The sequence below is a fragment of the Sciurus carolinensis genome, chromosome 10 (assembly GCF_902686445.1).
Source record: "Sciurus carolinensis chromosome 10, mSciCar1.2, whole genome shotgun sequence".
Classification (NCBI taxonomy): Eukaryota; Metazoa; Chordata; class Mammalia; order Rodentia; family Sciuridae; genus Sciurus; species Sciurus carolinensis.
Genome location: NC_062222.1, coordinates 16,617,618 through 16,640,444, shown reverse-complemented (window position 1 = coordinate 16,640,444; position 22,827 = coordinate 16,617,618). Strand labels below are relative to the sequence as shown.

General features: G+C 35.2%; 1 protein-coding gene across 1 annotated transcript in view; it reads right to left on the bottom strand.

Annotated features, from left to right (window-relative positions):
- Naa15 (N-alpha-acetyltransferase 15, NatA auxiliary subunit) overlaps nucleotides 1-22,827 on the bottom strand; it is an 81,145-nt gene that overhangs the window by 48,815 nt on the left and 9,503 nt on the right. The window contains 1 exon segment of the mRNA XM_047567137.1: nucleotides 274-358. Within this exon segment, the coding sequence (XP_047423093.1) occupies nucleotides 274-358 (85 nt within the window).

Here is a 22,827-nt window from a genome sequence, read left to right as displayed (position 1 = left end):
ACTTAAATAAGCAGATTACCCTACTCAGTCCTTCTGTCTTTCCTATATAGCTAATGTTAGAATTAGAAATAAATCAGAACAAGTAGAATGTACTATCTTTTTAAATTAAAAATTCAGTATTAAATATTATTTTCTCACAGGAGTGAAAAATAGGGTTCAATTTCTCTAGAAAATAAAAGCAGCTGGATAGTAGAGCCCAATAAGAGAAGCTAGAAAGACAAGCAGTAAAGCCTTATTTACTTACACTTAAAAGTACATAGTATTTGCTCTTACCTCCATGCTCTGCAAATTTGGGATTAGAGAGGATTTGTTTACAGAACTTCAATCCATTTCTATACTGTTTATGTTCATAACATCTCTGTCAAAACAAAAGTTAAAAATGTGAGTTTACCAAGAAATGCAGGATGCAAAACCTTTAAATTCAATGTTAATTTTTTATAGTTAAGTATAAATAAATGTTATTTCCACATTTTTCTAAGTTCCACTAAAATGCCACAATATGTAAAAATAAAAAACATTCAAATACAGAAAGTAAAAGCTGTTGAGAGATAAAATAGATTCAAAACTCATAAGCTAGCTCCAAAAAAAACTGAGTGTTGTAGAAAGTGAAAAAATAAAAGATATAGAAATCAAATTTGTAAGACATTTCTTTTTATGAAGAAGTCTTTTAAGCTTAAAGTGCTAAAGAAGTACTGTAAAATGTCTAGAATAAAAGACCCATGGGCATATCACAGTGAAATTTCAAAGTCTTGTAACAAAAAGGTAGTAAAAACTTTGGAAGAGGTGGATGGACAAATAAGTCATATTAAAAGAGTATATAACCAGAATGACAGAACTTTTATTCCACTGTTGTACTCATTTTGGCGGTGCTGGGGACGGAACCCAGGGTCTCACACATGCCCAGCATGTATGCTGAGCCACACCCCTAAGCCCCTTTATTTCACATTAATGAAATACTGTTGCAAGCTAGAGAACAAATACACAGACTTTAAATTCGGAATGAAAATTAAGTACTCAGGAGGCTGAAGAGAGGATCACAAGTTCAAGGTCAGTCTCAGCAATTTATTGAAGCCCTAAACAACTTAGCAAGATCTTGTCTCAAAATGAAAAACTGGGCTCGCTTGGTGCGGTGGCTCAAGCCTGTAATCCCAGCAGCTCGAGAGGTTAAGACAGGAAGCTCAAGAGTTCAAAGTCAACCATTTGACCCAGCTACCCAACTCCTCGGTTTATACCCAAAGGACTTAAAATCAGCATACTACAGTGACACAGTTACATCAATGTTCTTAGCTGCTCAATTCACAATAGCTAGATTGTGGAGCCAACCGAGATACCCTTCAATTGATGAATGGATAAAGAAACTGTGGTATATATACACAACGGAATATTATTCAGTCATAAAGAATAATAAAATTATAGCACTTGCTGGTAAATGGATGGAGCTGGAGAGTATCATGCTAAGTGAAACCGGCCAAGCCCAAAAAACCAAAGGCCAAGTGTTTTCTCTGAGAAGTGGAGGACATACATAACAAGAGGAGTGGGGTGGTGGGGGTTGGGGGTGGGGAGAATGAAGGAACTTTGCTTTGGATAGTATAGAGGAAAATGGGGTAGGAGGGGGTGGGGGAAGAAAAGACAGTAGAATGGGATAGACAGTATTACCCTATATATATGTATGATTACATGAACGGTATGAATCTACATTATGCACAACCATATAAATGAAAAGTTGTACCCCATTTGTATACAATGAATTAAACTGCAGTCTGTAAGAATAAAAATTTAAATAAAAAAGAGTTCAAAGCCAGCCTCGGCAAAAGTGAGGTGCTAAGCAAATCAGTAAGACACTGTCACTAAATAAAATGCAAATATGGTTGGGGATATGGCTCAGTGGTTGAGTATCCCTGAGTCAATCCATAGTACCAAAAAAAAAAAAAAAAAAAAAAAAAACCCAAAAAAACAAAGAACCTGGGCTCAATCCTCAGTACCATATGAAAAACTAATACATCTCAATCTATAATTCTATACCTAGCCAAGTTATCAATCAGATATGTAAGTAAAATGACATTTTAAACTATTTCCAGAAAGCTAAAGTTTAACCCCTATATACTCTTTCTTAGGAAGCTGTTTAAAAGGCATTAAAACAAAATTTAAAAAGACAACACAAGACTAAGTAAGTACATAAGAACTCTAACACACAAATTAGAACTAGAGAACAGCAACTTCAAATTGAAGCAAGAAACCAAAGGTTGCACAGGTTTCTACTAAGAGCAAAAATGGACCTATTGTGCTTGAGAATATGGAAAATATTATTTATAGGCACAAGACAAAAATACACTCACATTTGGGAAAAATGAGCAATAGGTCTATAGAAAATCAGGCAACTGACTAAATGAAAAAGGTATTAACTCCAAGGAAAACAAAGACTGATATACAAAAGGATATGGAGATTTAATGAGACATTTGGCCTAACAGTGAACAATAGATACACAATTTGAAAAATGTGGGGCTGGGGAGATAGCTCAGTTGGTAGAGTGCTTGCCTTGTAAGCACAAGGCCCTGGGTTCGATCCCCAGCACCCAAAAAAAAAAAAAAAAGAAAAAAGAAAGAAAGAAAAGAAAAAGAAAAAAGAAAAGGAAAATGTAAGTATTAGGTACTGGTTTATCAAAAACTTTTGATGTAACTACAAAGGAGAAATGAGAAAAAAAAGTGGAAAAATGTGTCAATGAGTTCTAAGTCTCATTTTTAGCAATCAAAAGTGAATAAACAAGGCAAATAAAACCCAGAAAATTAGAGAACTGAAGTTGCAATTCTGCACTGGGAATGCAAGGAAGCAGGGGAAAATAAGGAAATATTTTTTCATCATAAACCTTTTAGAGTTAATTTACACAGGTATCAAAACATGCTTTCAATGCCAGGCATGGTAGTGCACAACTATAATCCCAGCGACTCAGAAGTCTAAGACAAAAGATCATGAGTTCAAGTCCAGCCTCAGCAATGTAGCAAGGATCTAAACAACTTATCAAGACCCTGTCTCAAAAAGGGATGGGGATGTGGTTCAGCGGTTAAACACCCCTCAGCTAAATCCCTGGTACTAAAAACAAGAACAACAAAAAGCTTTCATAAAAATATTTTAAAGAATTACATTTGGTACCTATAAAGTTATAAGGCCTTTGATTTTGTGTTATTTGTATGTCGTGCTGTCTGATGTCACGTTTTATCTGTACCAAAACTGAGCGCTCCTAAAATTAAAATTTAAAAATGGATCCAAATACTTTTAATTCATATGATTTAAAAAGGTTGAATTCAAATTGGGTAAACTAATAAAAGTAAAATGTCCTTAAAAAAAAAAAAAAAAAAAGAATTACATTTGGTACAGGGAAAAAAAATATGTATCTAAAAGATAACTGGTGCCAGAATTCACCATCACAAATTTAAACAAATTTACTTATATTTTTTTGGGCAATATAGTCAAATCTGGGAAAGAGAGTTAATGCAAGTATAAAAGAAAATACACAGAAACAAAACAGTAAAAATGTGAACTTTCACATTCAGCATGTAGAAATCAATTAAGCTCATGCTACAGCAAATTAGAGTGAGATATATTTACCATCTCTACTTGGTTATTTTGCATCTCAAACCTACTATCACAACACAACTAGTTTTCTTCCCTAAAATGTATTCTTTAAGTCTTCACCATCTCAGTAGATGCCCTCACCTAGATGTTTAAGTAAAAATAAATGAATAAATACATTTGGTGTTTCTCCTTCCCTCATATTTCTATCCTCTACTAAGAACTGTCAGCTCCAGCTTCTGTGCAACAGCTTCCTAACCACTGTGTATACTTTCTCTACCCTCCAAGATCAACTATACACTCAGTAGGCACAATCCTCTGGGAGATAAGAAGAGGGAAGAGCAGGAGTAACTTGGTTAAAAAAAAAATAAAATATAAGACCAAAAAACAATATTTAGAATTTCTATTTATTTATTAGCAGAAAGCCCAAGAAAAATTTGCTTTTCTTATAATACTAAAATGTATTGAAAAAAAATGTGATGTAAAGACTAAGCTAATTAAAAAAGGAATGTTTTTGACTTTTTGCTGTTTCTGAAAACTACAAATGTACAAAGAACCTAAGTGTTATTGTTCATAAAACCACCATTAGCTTATGAAAACTTATTTTCACAAAAACATAAGAAAGTTTTCTTTCTAAGATCTGGAACAAGATAAAATTGCCCACTTTCACCACTTCTATTTAACACAGTACTGGAAATTCTAGCCAGAGCAAATAGGCAAAACCAAATTGGAAAAGAGTAAGTCAGATTGTCATGGTTTACAGATGACAAATTCTTACATGAAGAAAACTTCAAAGAGCACCAAATAACTTTCAGAACTAATAAATTCAACAAACTTGCAAGATACAAAATCAATGCACAAAAATCAGTACACTGCTATATGCCAATAGCCAATGATCTGAAATAGAAATCATGAAAACCCACGTATAACAGCAAAAATTAAAAACCTAGAAATACATTTAACCAAGGAGGTGAAAGATCTCTATAATGAAACTATAAAACGGATGAAAGAAACTAAAGCAGACACAAAAAAAGTGGGAAAACATCCCATGTTCATGGATTGGAAAAATCGATAGTGTTAAAATACCCATAATACCCAGAGTTTCTTATTGAAGAAATTCAATGTGATCCCTGTAAAAATACCATTAACAGTCTTCAAAGAACTAGAACAAACAATCCTAAAATTTGTATGTAACCATGAAAAACCCTGAATAGCCAAGTAATCTTAAGAAAAAGGAATAAAGAAAGCAGTATCACATTGCCTGATTTCAAAATAAACTACAAAGCTATAATAATCAAAACAGGCATTGCCATATAAACAGTAACACACCAAAGGAACAGAATATAAAGCCTAGAAGTGAACACACATATATACAACTAATTTTCAACAAGGGTACTAAGGATATATAGTGGAGAAAGGATGGTCATTTCAATAAATGGAGCTGGGAAAATAGGATATACACATGCGGAAAAAATAGACCTGTATCTGTCACCAGTTACAAAAAGCAACTCAAAACGGGTTGGAGACTTAAATGTAAGACCCCAAACTATGAAGTTTCCAGAAGAAAACAGAAAATGCTTCAAGGCATTGGAATGGACAAGGAATTTTTAACGACACTCCAAAAGCATAAAACACAAAAACAAAAGTAGATAAACGGAACTGCATGAAACTAAAAAGCTTCTGCACAGCAAAGGAAACAATCAACAGCATGAAGAAAAACCTACAGAATGGCATAAAATATCTGCAAATTATACATCTAAGAGCAAACATCCAGAATACATAAGGAACTCCAAAAATTCAATAGGAGGGAGAAAAAGAATCTAATTAAAAAACAGTCACCAGACACTTCTCAAAATCAACATTAAAAAAAAAGCCATACAAATGGCCAACAGGTATATATAAATGCTCAATATCACTAATCATCAGGGAAATTCAAATCAAAACCACAATGACATATCACCTTACAGCAGTAAGAATGGTTCTGATAATAAACTAAATATAACAAATAAGCTAAATATAACAAATGCCAGGAAAGGTGTAGAGAAAGGGGAATCCTCACACACTGTTGATGGAAATGTAAATAAGTACAGTCATTATGGAAAACAGAATGAGGTTCCTTAAAATATTAAAAATAGAACTGCAATATGACACAGCAATCCCTCTCTCTCCTCCCCGCCGGCAAAGGAAATGAAATCAGCGTATTAACAGATACATGCACCCCCATGTTTAAAGCAGAATTATTCACAATAACCAAGAAATGGAAAAACACTAAGTGTCCACCAATTGATGAACAGTTAAAGAAAATATGGTACATACACACAATGGAACACTATTCAACCATAAAAGATATTAAAGTCGGTCATTTGTTATGACATGGATAGAACTGGAGATCACTACATTAAGGTGAAATAAACCAGGCAAAGAAAGACAAGAGTGCATGAGCTTACTTGTATGCGGAATATAAAAACATTGACCGATGAGGTGAGATTAAGCGGAACCGTGGTACCAGAGGCTGGGGTGAGTAGAGGGTAAAGCAGGGTGAGGAAAGATTGACCAACTGGTACTAAGTTATGGAAGTTCTAGAAGGAAGAAAGTTCTGGTGTGCTACTGCACAGTAGGGTGAATACAGATAACAATAATATACTATATATTAGAAAAGCTAAGATTTTGAATGTTTTCAGCAAAAAAAAAAAAAGGCTGAAACAGATCTGCTTAACATGATTTGAGCATTACACAATGTATACATGCACTGAAACATCACACAGTACCCCATAAATATGGATAATTTTTATGCTTTTATGTGTCAGTTAAAAAACAAGGGGCTGGGGATATAACTCACTTGGTAGAGTGCTTGCCTTGCATGCACAAGGCTGTGGGTTCAATACCCAGCACCACCACCGGGGGGAAAAAAGTTTACTTTAAATTTTGAGAAATTTTAAAAATTAAAAATAGATGACTCCCATATTTGGCAGGATGCAGTGAGGCTGAACATGCTTTTCCAACATAAACAAAACTGGATCAAGGATAAAACAGGCGACACAAGATAATGAACCATGAGGGAAAGAAATATGATGAGTTCTGGAAACCACACTGCTTTGCACCTATAGGCACTTTGCACATTACAGCACAGGAAGAAAAATCCCAGCAGAGCATACTAGTCCACAGGGTTAAACAGATTAATGTTCAAAACGGCAGAGGTGCTCTGCAAAGAAGAGTACTGAAAATGATGTATATACCCAGGGAAAGAGATCCAGAAATCTGCACAGGGTGTCATGCTTTTGTAGGATGAAACTTCACAAGGCCAGACAAAGAATGACCAGAAAACAGTCAGTGGTGCTGAGAGTTTCAACTAACGAGAATGGAGTGTCAACAACTAGCTACAGGATTTCACAAACACTGCAGAAAGGTCACACCTAAGTAGTAGACACAAAATAGCCCTGGAGTAATTTACTTAACATGGACAGAGTGACTTTATTTTTGTATAGCTGAACTTAAAACATTCAGGAATCTAGTTTTCATGGTCTGAACGGAAACACCTACATTTGTTTACACCACCATATTTTCCAAAGGGATTTCATACATTATGTCATTTAATCTTCATGATAATCCTGAAAACTAAGCACAAAAGATTCAACCCTCATTTGGAAAACAAGCAACTTACCCAAGATTACATACCTAGTTAGTGGCAAAACTTAGACTACAATCTAGGTTCTCTGATCCTTGGTGGACGATTCTTTTCACCACATATAGAAGTTATATTAAATGTTACTGGAATAAAAGTTGTTCATGACAAAATTTTAAATCTTTTAAGAGATATTCTATTCAACAAGTTCAACTACTATTACCACTTCTTTGCTTACTCAGTTTTCAGTCAAGTGGATAATAAAATCACGAAAAATTGAGAAAAATAAACAAAGAAGATTAACCAAATGGAAAATCCTCCCATATAACTGAGTTTAAAACAAGAATATTAAGCTAGGTATGGTGCTGTGCACCCGTAATCCCAGCAGCTCAGGAGGCTGAGGCAGGAGAATCACAAGTTGAAAAGCCAGCCTCAGCAACTTAGTGAGGTCCTAATAAGCATCTTGGCAAGAACCCATTCCAAAATTAAAAATAAGATAGACCAGGGATATGGCTCAGTGTTTAAGCACAGTTGGGTTCAATCCCCAGTAACCAAAAAAAAAAAAAAAAAAGAAAAAAAAAAAGAATGAGTATGCAGGACTAGGTGTATAGGTCAGTGATAGAGTACTTGCTTTAGCAGGCATGAGGCCCAGGGTTTGATCCCCAGCACTGCAGAGAAGAAAACAAAAAGAATTATGCATTTAAGTAAATAGATCTCATCTCTTTTTTTCCCCCTAATAGCACTGCTTCTAAGAGTACTTGTTATAAATCAGAGTAGTCTTCCCATAAAGGAAAAAGTATCAACAGATATTCAATGCATGGCTAGTACCATATTGCCTGATGACAAAGTTCAGTAAAAAACATACATAAGAAAAACAGGAAACTGCGCATCGTATCTAACTCACCAGTTTCTCTTTTACCACAAACACACATAAACCAGCCATGGTGGCACACACCTATAATCCCAGTAACTCAGGAGTCTGAGGCAGGAGGATCACAAGTTTCAGTCCTGCCTGGGCAATTTAACAAGACCCTATCTCAAAATTTAAAAAGTATAAAGGATCAAGGATAGCTCAGAGGTAAAGAACTGGATTCTAACTCCCATGCTACCCCAAAAACAAACAAAAGAACCAGATATATTCTGCTTTACCAAGTTTTACCTAATTAAAATGTAACTTCTAAAGGTCATATCATAATAGAAAATGAATGTTGGATCTTTTAAAATCCTCAACAAATTAGCAAAACAAATTCAATAACAAATTAAAAGGATTATACACCATGACCAAGTAGAATCTATTCCTAAAATGCAAGATGGTTCAACATATGATAATTGATCAATGTAATCTAATATATCACATTAACAGACAGAAAAAAGTACATTTTCATCTCAATTTGTACACAGAAAGTGTTTAATAAAACTCGACCTTTCATGATAAAAACACTCAACAAACTAGGAATAAAAGGAAACTAGCTTTACATAATAAAAATCATACATACATGAAGAACCCACAGGAAACATCAAAATCCATTTTGAAGAAATGAAAGCTTTTCCTCTAACATCAGGAACAAGGATTCTTACTTTCATCATTTCTATTCAACACAGTACTAAAACTTCTAGCCAGAGCAATTAAACAAGAAAAGGCATTCAAATTGGAAAGAAGTAAAATTATTGCCATTTGAAGATAAATTTTATATCTACAAAATCCTAAAAAACTTTGCAAAAAATATCTGTTGGAACTAATAAAGGAATTCAACAAAGTAGAAAAAAATATAAAGGTCAGTATAGAAGTTGTATCTCTATACACTAACAACAAACAATCCAAAGAAGGAAATTAAGATGCATCCTGTACAATCAGAGAAATAAAAAGTTGTGCTCCATTTGTGTACAATGATTCAAAATGCATTTTGTTGTCACGTATAACTAATTAGAACAAAATTTTTAAAAAGGAAATTAAGAAAAGTTCATTTACAGTTATATACAAAGGAATAAAACACTGGGAATTAACCAAGAAAGCAAAAGCCTTATACAAAAAATTACAAAAACATTTGAGGAAGAAATTAAAGACAGACCAAGCTCATGGATTAAAAGACAATGTCAATACTAGCCAAAGCAATCTATAAATGCAATGTAATCCCTACTGAAATCCCAATGTTTTTTAGCATCCAGAAAACATACACACAAACAACACACACTCAGAGAAATTCACATGGACTATGAGGGAACCCCAAACAGCAAAATAATTCTCAGGGGAGGAGACAAAGTTGAAGGACACACATTTCATGATTTCAAAACTTACCACAAAGCTAAAGTAATCAAAACAGATAAATGGAAGACCAGTTGAGAAATAAGTCCCACCACATATGCTCAAATCATTTTCAGCAAGGGTGCCAAAACCATTCAACGAGGACAAAGGAGACTGTCAATAAATGGTGCTGAGCTGGGGTTGTGGCTCAGTGGTAGAGCAATCACCTAGCATACATGAGGCTCTGGGTTCGATCCTCAGCACCACCTAAAAATAAAATAAAGGTATTGTGTCCACCTACAACTAAAACAAAATATATTTTTTAAGTGGTGTGTTTAAAAAAAAAAAATAAATGGCGCTACGAATCTGGATATTTGCGTGTGAAAGAATGCAACTCATTTCTTACTTAACACCACATAAAAAAATTAACTCAAAATGGATCCGTGACCTAAATAAAAGACCTAAAACTATAATACTCATAAAAGAAAACAAAGCCAAAGCTTCATAACATTGGATTTGGCAATTATTTCTTGGATCTCAGTCTGACAGCACAATCAATAGATTTTTTTTTTCTTGTGATATTGGGGATCGAACCCACAGGAATCCTAACACTGAGTTCCGTTCCCCCTTCTTTTAAAGTTTTATTTTGAGATAGGGTCTCAGTAAGTTTTCCACACTAGGCTTTAACTTGAGAGTCTCTTGCGTTAGCTTCCTGAGTGGCTGGGATTAAGTTGTTGCTCACTTAGCAAAAGACAAACTTGACTTTGTAAAACTTTTAAAACTTTGTATATCAAAAGATACTATCATCAGAATAAAAAGGCAATCCAGCAAATGGGAAAAACACAAGCAAATCATATTTAATAATTTGAATAAAGAATTCTTAAGTCAAAAGCAAAATGCACCAATGGACAAAAAACTTGAATAGATATCTCCAAAAGTATACAGATGGCCATGAGCACATGAAAAGATGATCGACATTACTCATCATTAGAGAAATGTGAATTAAAACTATGAGCTAGAACCCATACCTATTAGTAGTATTTTTAAATGGGTTGGGGATATAGATCAGTGGAAGTAGAATGCTTGCCTAGTATTCACAAGGCCTTTGATTTGATACCCTGCACTAAGAAAATAAAATGGAAAATAACAAGTGTTGGCAAGGATGTAAAGAAATTGGAAGAATTGGAACCCACCAGGCACGGTGATGCATGCTTGTAATCCCAGCAGCTCAGGAGGCTGAGGCAGGAGGATCACGAGTGCAAAGCCAACCTCAGCAAAAGTGAGGCACTAAGCAACTGAGTAAGACCTCATCTCTAAATAAAATACAAAATAGGGGTGGGGTTGTGAACTCCTGGTCAAATGCCCCTGAGTTCAATCCTCAGTACCCCCACAAAAAAGAAAGAAAAGGAAAGGAAAGGAAAGAAAAAAAAAAAAAAAAAGAAAGAAAGAAATTAAAACCATTTTATTGTTTATGAAAATATAAAATGATGGCGTAACTGAAGACAACAATATAGCAGTTTCTCGAAATATTAAATAATCATGTGATTCAGGAATTCCTTTCTGGATACAGACTCAACATAATTGAAAGCAGGGTCTCAAATAGAGACTTACACACATATGTTCATGAGAGTATTACTTAGAATCCCTAAAATATGGAAGCAACCCAAGTTACTCAGGGTTAAAAAGTAAGGAAATTCTTTAATATTCTACGACATGGATGAAACTTGATGCATTATTCTAAATGAAATATGTCAGGCACAAAAAGAATGACAGTGTATGATTTCACTTACATGAGATACTTAAAGTAGTCAAACTCATAAAGACAAAAAGTATAATGGTGGTTGCCAGCATCTGGGGATTGAGGGAATGAAGAGGACTGTTCAATGGGTACAAAGTTTTAATTTTGCAAAAGAAGAATTCTGAAGATGGACAGTGCTGATAGTTGCACAACAATATGAATATATCTAATATCTCTGAAATGTACACTTAAAATGGTTAAGACAATGAAAAAGTAGGTTTATTTGCTTATTGTTTTTAGATCCTGTCGGGGTTTCCGGGACCCCCAGCCTTGGGCATGGTCAAGATGGCGCCTGACGCTGAGCCAAAAGCAGCCAGCTATACAGTAAACCAGCGAATTCCAATGATTGGCTAGTTAACGATGTGATTAGAGCATGCCCCCCTCGTGTACCTATCCTATGCTTGCAGCTGTCTGCGTTTACCTCGTGTACTCTCCCCTGATTGGTTGAAGTGTATATAAGCCTGGTGGGTGGGAGAGTAGGGGGGCGAAGGCTGAAGCTGAGCTGGAAGCTGGGAGTGCACGGAAGCTGGGAGTAAGAAGAAGCCGAGAGAAGAGAAGCTGGGAGTGCGCGGAAGCTGGGAGTAAGAAGAAGCTGAGAGAAGAGAAGCTGGGAGTGCGCGGAAGCTGGGAGTAAGAGAAGTGTAGGAGAGGGACTGTGCATAATAAACTTCCAAAGCTTCAGACATTTGTCGTGTCTCTCTCTGCGGCCAGAGGGAACGCGATAAGATCCTATGTGACACTACCACTGAAGTTTTATTCTACAGAACTATATGGGAAGATAAGTTTTACAAGATTCCTAATGCTGTAACAAAACCATTAGGTTTAAACTAAGTTGTTGGAGAACTTACTTTACCTTTTATTTTAGGAAAAGAGAAATAGAAAATACTCCATGTAGTATTTGAGTAAATCTTTCAGATACAATTATTTAACACAGGTATTGTGAAATGACAGTAATCAGACAAATTTAATTCTACACAACAGAATCATGGCATTAAATAGAGATACAAGTCTATATTCCCTTAATCTGAAACTCTTGTTTGGGGAGTTCTTGAAATTGCAGAATTGTGAAAAGAGTTCCCTGGTATGGAATGAATGCCACAGTACTCTACTTGTCCTCCTGCCTGTACCATGGTCATATGTTAGTTCAAAATTAAACAATTGTTTTAAAAATACTACAGTATTACAGTAATTTACCAGTAATTTAAATTTTTAAATATTACTATTATAATTTTGTAACAATGAAGCAAAACAGGATATGATTAAAACAGACTTGTTCTAATAGATAATGACATCCCATGAGTTAAATTCTGAAACCATACACTTGGGAGACTTTTGCTTCCAAATGTACAGGAATAATTGACACCAGATCAGGTTCTTGTGAAGCATAAAACTGGAAAGTACATACTGTTTTCAGGTGCTGGACAGAAGCCAACACAGGAAAGTGGTCTCAGAAAGGAGGCAAGGTAATTTCCAAGGAAAAAATAAAAAACAACCCTGTTTACACCTAAAGGCACTTTCCAGATTGCAGAATGGGGAGGGAAAACCCAAATAGTTCAGCAGTCTCACTAATGTGAACAGATACCAGAATGAGAAACTGTGGAATAGGTAGAATATATGGAACAGGGTGCCAGATACAACCATACAGAGATGAAGCTTCAGAAATCTGCATAGCAGCTGGGCATGGTGTGCACACCTGTAATTCCAGAGACTCAGGAGGCTGAGGCAGGAGAATCACAAGTTCAAGGCCAGACTCAGGAACTTGGCAAAGTCCTAAGCAACATAGTGAGACCCTGTCTCAAAAGAAAAATAAAAAGGGCTGGGAATGTGGCTGTGGCACAGTGGTCAAGTAATTCTGGATTCAATTCAAAAGAAAAGAAGGAAGGAGGAAAGGAAGTAAATAAGGAAGGGGAGAGAAGATGAATAAATCTGCATAGCAATCTTTGGTTAAATATTAAGTGGGACATGCACAGCAAGAGTCTACTGAAGTCAATTAAAGAACAACTACCAAGAAGCAAGAGCCTAACTACTAGTGCTTATACATGACCAACAGATTTGTGAGTTCAAACAACCAGTTAAGAGACTTTGATTAAACAGTATGGAATTTAGCAAAAACGTGGAGCCCATTCCTTACAAGTAAAGCTAATCTAGATCCACCTTTATTAAAGCTTAAAAATAAGTCTTGAAAAGCACAAGCTGATGCACAAATTAACCGCCTATGGAAACAAAACTATTAAGACAACAGAATCCATACATTCAATATTCAAGTGTGCATCAGATCCAAAATGATGGGGGTGGGAATTACTAGAAACATGTAAGCAGGAAATGGTGACCCACGATCTGTAAGGGTAAGAAATTAATCAATAGAAACAGACTCAGAAATAACTATGAGGGAAGCAGCAAAAACTTTAAAATAAGTTACTATTATGTAATAACATTTAAGGATTTAAAGAAAAACATTAACAATCAGAAAATAAGAATCTCAATAGAAAAATCAAAACTACTAAAAAAATTCTAAAATAGAAAAATATCTAAAATAAAACATTAACCACATAGGATTCAAATGTTAGACACTGTGATGATGTCACTGTGGTGAATATAAAAAATATGGAGCATAAAACCTAAAATAGTTGGAGTAGAATTGAAAGCATAACAGAAACTATCCAAAATGGAAGCCTAAAAAAAGTAACGGAACAGAATCTCAATGTCTCATGTAATAATATCAAGTAGTCTAATGGTCTAATACATGTGAAATGGGTGTACCAAGAGAGAATAAAGACCAAAGAGGAAAAAATTATTAAAAAATTCAGGATTGATGAAAACTGAACCCTTATAGCCAAGAATCTCAACAAATTCTAAGCAGGATAAACAAAGAAGAACATCAGAGGTACCTCAAAATCCAATTGCCAAAAGTAACAATAAAAAATTGTAAAAGCAGGGAGGAAATAAAGCCTATTATAAAAGATCAAGTAATTTAACTTAAAAATTAGAAAAATAAGAACAAACTATACACAAACAAGGCAAACAAAAATAAAGAATAGTCAATGAAATTGAAACAAGAATACAGAGGAAACCTGTGAAACTAAAAGCTGGTTCTTTTGAGAGGCACAATAAAATTAATAAACTTCTAGCCAGTCAAAGACATAGTCACAAAAATATATTGCACAGTAGAGTAACTGCAGCCAGTTTTCTAGTCAAAGAATGAAAAGAAGCACCTGAGGGTGATCACAGAAAAACAAAAACTGGAGAAAGCAACCCTCAAAAAGTTGTTTATGAACTTCTAGGTTCTCCCCTAAACTGCGCACCCATGGATCTGACTGATCCTGTTCATAACACCAAAGACTCTGTGAGAATTGGACTAACAGACATACTGCCCAGGACCAGACTAGCTATGGGGTGATACATATTTGGGACCCAAATATGAGTGGAAAGACTTTTAAAAATGAACTGATATGAGTCACATCTTAGAGGAGTCAGTACCTGCAGCTTGAACCGAACTACATCTGCTAAGCAAAATTATCAACATTGTCCAAAGGATTTAAACAAAACTCATCTGAAAAATTGATACTCAAAAAGGAAAATTTCAACTTCCCTGGGAAAGACAATCAACAGACAGACCCCAAGCAGAGATAAAAGAGACATTTAAGACTTTATATTAGTTACTGTGAAAATGCTTTAGGCATTAATAGTCAACACTTTGAAACACTTTTTTTTTTTTTTTGGTGGGGGATGCTCATTGTATGGATTCAACAGAATGGCAATAACAGTAACAATTATATACTTGGTAGATTAATTTATCCAATCTGAACAACAGAAAGAGGAGAAATGAGATATTAAAAAAAAAAAAATGAACATCGCCTTAAGCATCTGTGTCACAGGAATCCCAAAAGGGGACCTAGTAGCTGGCCACTGTGCAGTGCATGAGTTAAAGCACTACGGTACGATAAGAACAAGAAACCTGAAACTCACAATGTTAAGAAGTAGAATTTAAAATATTGATAATAATTCCATTGATCTTCCTAGAAAAATAATCTCCAATTTCACTAATAAGAATATGAAAGAGGGACTGGGGTTATTTCAGTCGCAGAGCACTAGCATACACAAGGCCCTGGGTTCAATTCAGGAAAGAAAAGAAAGGAAAAGAAAAGATTAAGAAAAGAGAAGAAGTTAAGAGACCTCCAAAAACAGCTGACTGCTCACATAAACAGCACAGCTGAACAAGCTGTTAGAAGCCCTGAAAAAACTATGAAAGGTGATCTCCTATGAAATAAAGTTCATTATCCTTTCCCAAGTCTTTGTTGCCAGAGAAAAACAGTTCCCATAAAGTGCAGATTCTTACATGGCAAATAAAGAAACTTGACTATTTATATCAATAAAACATAATGACACAAGAAATTTAAATAAAATACTATTATGCACTGCATAACAACATTTCAGTCAATGATAGTAGTCCATGAGACCATAATGGAGTTGGTGTCACTGTAGCTGTGATAGTATCCTAGAGCAAAGTTATCATTCAAGTGTTTGGGGTGATATTGTGGTAAACAAAGCTACTGCACTGCCAGTCACATGAGTGTAGCACATAAAATTATATACAGTATGTAATACTGTTATTAATTTATGTATTTATTATGCTGTAGTCTTTATCATTATTTTAGAGTATACTTCTGCTAATGAAAAAAAAAAAGAAACAGTATGCTGTGTTATGCCAGCAGCAGCCTTGCAAATCTTGTGTCTACCACACCTCTTGATTTCATCAAGAGGCCACGTGGAGGGCTAGGGTCGTGGCTCAGTGGTAAAGCACTTGCCTCGAATGTGTGAGGCACTGGGTTCAATCCTCAGCACCACATAAAAATAAGTAAATAAAAATAAAGGTATTTTAAAAAAGAGGGCAAGTGGAGTGATTGACCTATAGCATTTAGGTTTGTGTGAGTACACTACTCTGTGATGTATGCACAACAATGAACTCATCTAACAACACATTTCTCAGAACATATCCCCATCATTAAGTGATGGATGACTTGTACATGCAATTTAGATTCAGCATTTAGATTACATGGTAATTTTCTTTAATAGTATTAAATATACCTTTCCATTATTTTCCTTCAGCTAATACAAAAAAATAAAATCACATCCCTGAAACTTTAAAAGAAATGCAGTATCAAATCAAGATAAAGGAAAAAATTCAACTTTGCTGAAAGGAAGCCTGGGGTATCTTCAACATAATCAGAGTAGGTAGGAGTCATAGACCGAAAAGAATGAACCAAAAATTGGTAACTGTCAATGTGAGGAGGTAGGTTCATTGTATTAATCTATTTTTATGTTTGAAATTGTCCATAAGTAAGAAGTTAGAAAGAAAATAAGTCATTAGGTTGGGGGTATATAGATCAGACAGAGTGTGCTTGTCATGAGAGAGGTCCTGGGTTCCATTTCCAGAAGAAAAAAAAAAAAAAAGAAAAAGAAAGAAAGAAAGGAAGAGAAAACTAGACTGAGGTATGACAAAATCAAATCAAGAAGCATTTATTAACTCTAGGAACCTGGCTGTCTCTTAGTCGTAGGCCCTGAAGAGGCAGAAAATTATAGAGACAGCAAACTGCTTAAGAAATCTAGAGCTTGTAGCATTTAACATTTAAATAAATTAAATAGCATCTGAAACTCCTCAGTAAAGATCCTCAGTCATACTACCCACATATCAGGTGTTCAATAACCACATGTGACTAGTAATGAATGTACTACAAGCCAGATATAGAACATTTCCATCATCACAAAAATTCTAGTGGGCAATACTGTCTAGAGTTTAAATCTTAGCAACTATTTAATAAATAGCTGTATAGCACGGGCCTAACATATTAAGAGTCTCAGTTGTGTTACCTGTAAAATGTGGACATTAACAACCTTGAATGGTTTGATTGAGATTTAAATGCAAATGTACATCAAGAACCTGAGTAAGCACTCAGTGAAAATGTTTAAATAAAGCGCTAAGATATCAGTTACAGCTTATAACTTTCGACCCAGTTTCAATGATTACAGAGAAAGCTGAAAGTAGAAAATAATTAAAACAGTGCAGGAGAACAAAAGCTGATAGTAAAGTTCTATATCTCAAAATTAAAGCAGCTGCATTTGTCACTAATGTATGCATTTGTCACAAATGATAGAACATACACCCGAGACATCATGCATTTCACTATGAATAAATGATACTTCAATTTTTAAAAAATGTTTTTTGAAAACAAGATTCTGAAAAAATACCTTTAGTCCCTTTCCTAAAATTCTCTTAGTTGGGAGTTTCTGTTTATAGATAGTGTTCTATTTTTGATATCTTATGATTTATGGCAAACTACCACAACCATGGGAGAAAAATTCTAAGGATGACATCTTTCCTTCTAGTTTTACATTGTATTTTAAAATGTTTGTTTATTCCAACAATGTAAAAATGAAATAAGACTCATCGGGGGCTGGGGAGATAGCTCAGTCAGTAGAGTGCTTGCATTGCAAGCACAAGGCCCTGGGTTCAATCCCCAGCACCCAAAAAAAAAAAAAAAAAAAAAAAGACTCATCAATGTAATGTTTAACAAATCAAGGCTTTTTTAAAACATTCCTTAAACTAAAGGAATTTTAAATGTCATCTGGTGCAAGTGATCACACAGCTCATGTTGGTGCCAACTATTTAACTACCAAAATGGTTTTAGATAAATGGACCCAAATTCCATCAACTTTTAAGTTGACAATTGATTCCAACTCTATAAAAGTTCAGTTTGCTGTTTTCCCTCTCTAATTTAAGCTAAACATCTTTTTCCTTCAGTTGTTCCTTACATGAAAGTTTTAAGTCCCTCTGATATTCAGATGAGTCTGAGGTTAATATAATATTGTTTCCGTATTTCTGATTTTTTAAAAAAGTAGTAAAGTTTAAAAAAATAAATAAAAATAAAAAAAGACTTGGATGCATTTTCATCAATGTGACCAAAATACCTGAAAAGAACAACTCAGGGGCTGGGGATGTGGCTCAGTGGTAGAGTGCTTGACTAGTATGTGTAAGGCACTGGATTCAATTCTCAGTACATTAAAAAAATAAATAAATAAAATAAAATAAAATTATCGGGTCCATCTACAACTAAAAAATAAAAACAGTAACTCAGACAAGGAAAAGTTTATTTTGGGCTCACAGTTTCAGAAGTTCAGTCACAGTGGGCCAACTCCAAAGGTGAGGAAGAGCTTGATGGCAGAAGTGCCTGAGGGGAGAAGTATGTGGTAAAGGAGCACTGCTCCATTGCTGGCAGCCAGGAAGCAGAGAAAGGGGAAGGAGGTGCAAGGAAAATGAACCCTCCAAGGCAGCACCCAGAGGCCCACCTCCTCCACCATGCCCCACCTGCCCACAGTTACCACCAAGTTAGTCCATTCAAACTTGGATGGACTGATTAGGTTATGGCTCTCATAATCCAAATGTCTCACCTCTGCATATTCCTGCATTAACACAGGAGATTTTGGGATACATCATATCCAAACGATAGCCCTGGAGGACTGAAATAAGTTGTGACATTTTTATTTTTCCAAAAAAACCATTTAAAAAAAATCTGTCATCAATATTTCACAAAACAAAGAACATCTTAATATTTAAAAAATAACAAATACAGAATCTCAGAATGAAATAGACAAGAAAGGTCTGTCAAAATTTGACACCAATATTTCTGTGGAGTGGCCATTACAGAGTCATTCACTGGTATGTATTTCTGGATATTCTGGGCCAAGAAGTGAAAATTATAGATATATATAATCTGTTAACAGCAGAACTGAATGTAATAATCTGCTTTCAGAATACTATACTCCTGTTAATGTATTATAAAATGTGCAGCTTTTATTGTCTCTTTTTTTTCAGTATTAAATTATGTCATTTGAAAAACAAAAATTGAAAGGGAATTTAGGGTTCCTGTTTATGAGTAGACTTCTCCAAAACTCAAGTATATTCATATGATTCAGTTAGCTATGAAACAGAACTTCATAATTCTTTCTTTCTTTCTTTTTGGGGGGGCGAACAGGGGGTGTACCAGGGATTGAACTCAGGGGCACTCAACCACTGAGTCACATCCCCAGCCCTATTTTGTATTTTATTTAGAGACAGGGTCTCACTGAGTTACTTAGAACTTCACTTTGCTGAAGCTGGCTTTGAACTTGTGATCCTCCTGCCTCAGTCTCTGGAGCCGCTGGGATTACAGGCATGTGACATGGAACCCAGCCCTTCATAATTATTTCAATGATAAATTCTCCCAAAGGAAACTGGAGAAAATGAAATGGCTATCGGGACACAGAAACAGAAATATATACACAATAATTCAATTATATAAGACCTTAATTACAAATTATTTTAAAGCAAGTGTTATTTTCAAGCAAAACACATAAAAATAAAGATGAAGTTCCTATAGGATAATGACCACTTCCTAATTTCTAAACACTTCATAAACCATCATAAATACAATACAGGTTAAAAAAAAAAGCAAATAAAACAACCTGCAACTCATCCCACAACATAAAATGAAACAATTAAAAATTCCAATTCACACATAAGTGCATAAATATCAACCGTCCAGAAAGCAATACAGCAGGGTCACAGAGGTGACTAAATACTATGTACATAATGTTACCTAAAATTCACTCTCAGAAGAGGGCCCCATCTCTGAGGAATTATTGACAGCAGATCTGAGACATGAAAGAGCAATGGCACTGGGGAATCAAAAAGCACAGCTTCTGGGAGGATCTTAAAAGGAAGAGGTGGATGATGAGAAAGGGAAGAAGTGCCTGGAAGACAAAGGCCCCACCAAAGCAGGCGGCGATAGCTGAGAAGTTTATTTAAAAAGCTGAATTCTAAGGGCCACGTGCAGTGAGGTGGGTGGAGCACGCCTGTAATCCCAGCAACTCTGGAGACTAAGGCAGGAGGATTGTGAGTTCAAAGCCAGCCTCAGCAACTTAGTGAAGCCCTAAGCAACTCAGAGAGACCCTGTCTCAAAATAAAACACAAAAAGGGCTGGAGATGTGGATCGGTGGTTAAAGCACCTCTGGGTTCAATCCCTGGTACCAAAAAAAAAAAAAAAAAAAACAAATAAAAAGTAAAAAAATTTGTTAGCTTATTTCCATAAAAAGCAAAAAACCTGAACTACAAATTCAAAAACCTGAACTACAACAGAGGAAAGATGTAATATAATACTTCACCACAAATTACAAGTAATTAAATAACAAATGCAGACATAAAAACAAAGTACCAAATCAGGAACTCAAAACAGACTGTACAAATAGGAATAAGTGAAACATGAACATGCTGAATTTAAATGAAGTTACTAGATGCCTTCAGATATGGTAAGATAGAAAATGGGAATGTTATCAAATAAATGAAAAATAGAGGTGAAAAGAATCAAAGAATAACACATAGAAGAGGTGAAGAAGATTCTACAAAGAACACTGAAGAATGAAACAAGAGAACCATTACTATAAGGAAGCTATAATTCAAGAAATTTCTTGAATTAAATGAAAACGTCAACCTTATTGTAAAATCACAAATCAGAGAAAATTTATTCTCTATAGCAGACACAGAGACATATCCTCATCAAGAACTCAGTTTAGATAAAGAAAAAACTCTTGGATCCCTAAGAAGATAGACCAAGTCCCCCACAAAGGAAATAAAATCACGTTGGCATGAGCAACATAAGTGAAACAACAGCAGGGCAATATATTCAAGATGGGATGTAAATCAAGAATTTTATAACTAGTTAAGCTATCGTTCAAATCTCAAGGATTGGGGCTGGGGCTGGGGCTCAGTGGCAGAGCGCTTGCCTAGCATGTGTGAGGCACTGGGTTGAATCCTGAGCACCACATATAAATGAAACAAAATAAAGGCATCCTGTCCATCTACAACTACAAAAAAATTTAAAAAAAATAAATACCAAGGGTATAGAAAAGTTTAAATGTGTAAGAATTTAAAAAATATTTCCACAAGCATTCCTGAGATAATAACCCTTATTCAACAAAGAAACCTCCAGGAAAACTTCAACAAAAGGTCTATTGGTAAACATCAACTATATTTAATTATAGAACTAAATCTAAAACAAAGATGTTGGGGTGTTTACAGTATGTAAAATGAAAGACTTTCTCTGGGCATTGTGGTGCCCATCTGGAATTGCAGTGACTCAGAGACGAGGCAGTAGGATCACAAGTTCAAAGTCAGTCTCAGCAACTTAGACTCTGTCTCGAAATTAAAAAAATACAGTGCCAGGCATGATGGCGCACGCCTATAATCCCAGCAACTCTGGAGGCTGAGGTAGGAGGATCTCAAGCTCAAAGCCAGCCTCAGCAACTTATCCAGGCCCTAATCAACTCAGTGAAACCCTGTATCTAAATAAAATACAGAAAAGGGCTGGGGATGTGGCTCAGTAGTTAAGTGCCCCTGGGTTCAATCCCTGGTTCCAAAAAAAAAAAAAAAAAAAAAACAAAAACGTGAATATAGCTCAATGATAGAGTGACCTGGGTTCAATCCCCAGTACCAAAATAAATAAATAAATCTCTCATCAAGTAAGGCTTACTTGTGTGACTTACTTCAAAGTCAGAAGAGACATAAAAAAAGAGAAGGTAGAATAAGATCATTCATTGCCTCACACAAAACTGGGCACTGGGGTATAGGCCTGGATTCCAGCAACTCAGGGGACTGAGGCAGGCGTGTCACCAAGTTTTGAGGCCAATCTCAGCAATTTAGCAAGACCCTGCTTAAAATAAAACGATTTGCCTCGCAAGCACAAGGCCCTGAGTTCGATCCCCAGTACCACAAAAAAAAAAAAAAAAAAACAAAGGACTGGAGATGTCACTCAGAAGTAAAGTGCCCCTGGGTTAAACTCCTAGCACTATAAAAAAAATTTTTTTTAAAGAAAGAAACTGACAAACCAAAAGCAAAAGCCTAAATAAGAAAAAAGACTAAGATAATTTTTAAGGAATAAATATAAAGTTAACCAACAAAAATATAGGCTAAGGTGTAGCTCAACAGTAGTGTGTGTGAGGCCCTGAGTTTAATACCCAGGGGTTGGGGAGAAATACATATTTTTTCATATCAATAACAAAATAAAAAATATCAGATAATAAGATATACAGTTAAATATAAGATCAATTCACTGAAAAAGTTGAAGCTCACAATAACACACTATACATCTCATTACTTTAAAAAAGTATAGTTTTTCTTTTTCCCTCAGATTTGCCAACTGGTCTTAAAGAGAGTAAATGACAGCCAAGTGCAGTGGCGTACACCTGTAAACCCAGCAACTTGGGAAACTGAGTCAGGAAGATGGAAAGTTAGAGTAGTCCAGGCAACTTAGCAAGATCCTATCTAAAAATTTAAAATATAAAAAGGGCTGGGGATGTAGTTGAGTGGCAGAGAACCCCCAGGCTCAACCCTCAGTACTATCTTAAAAAAAAAAAAAATAATAATAATAATAATAACTGATAAAACAAGCAGAACCAGACTCTAAATTTATTGCTATTCCTACACCAGGCTTCCTCCACTACGTATCAAAACTGATTCAAAACAAATTAAATAAATGTGTAATATTTTATTTCCTTGGTTTTTAAAA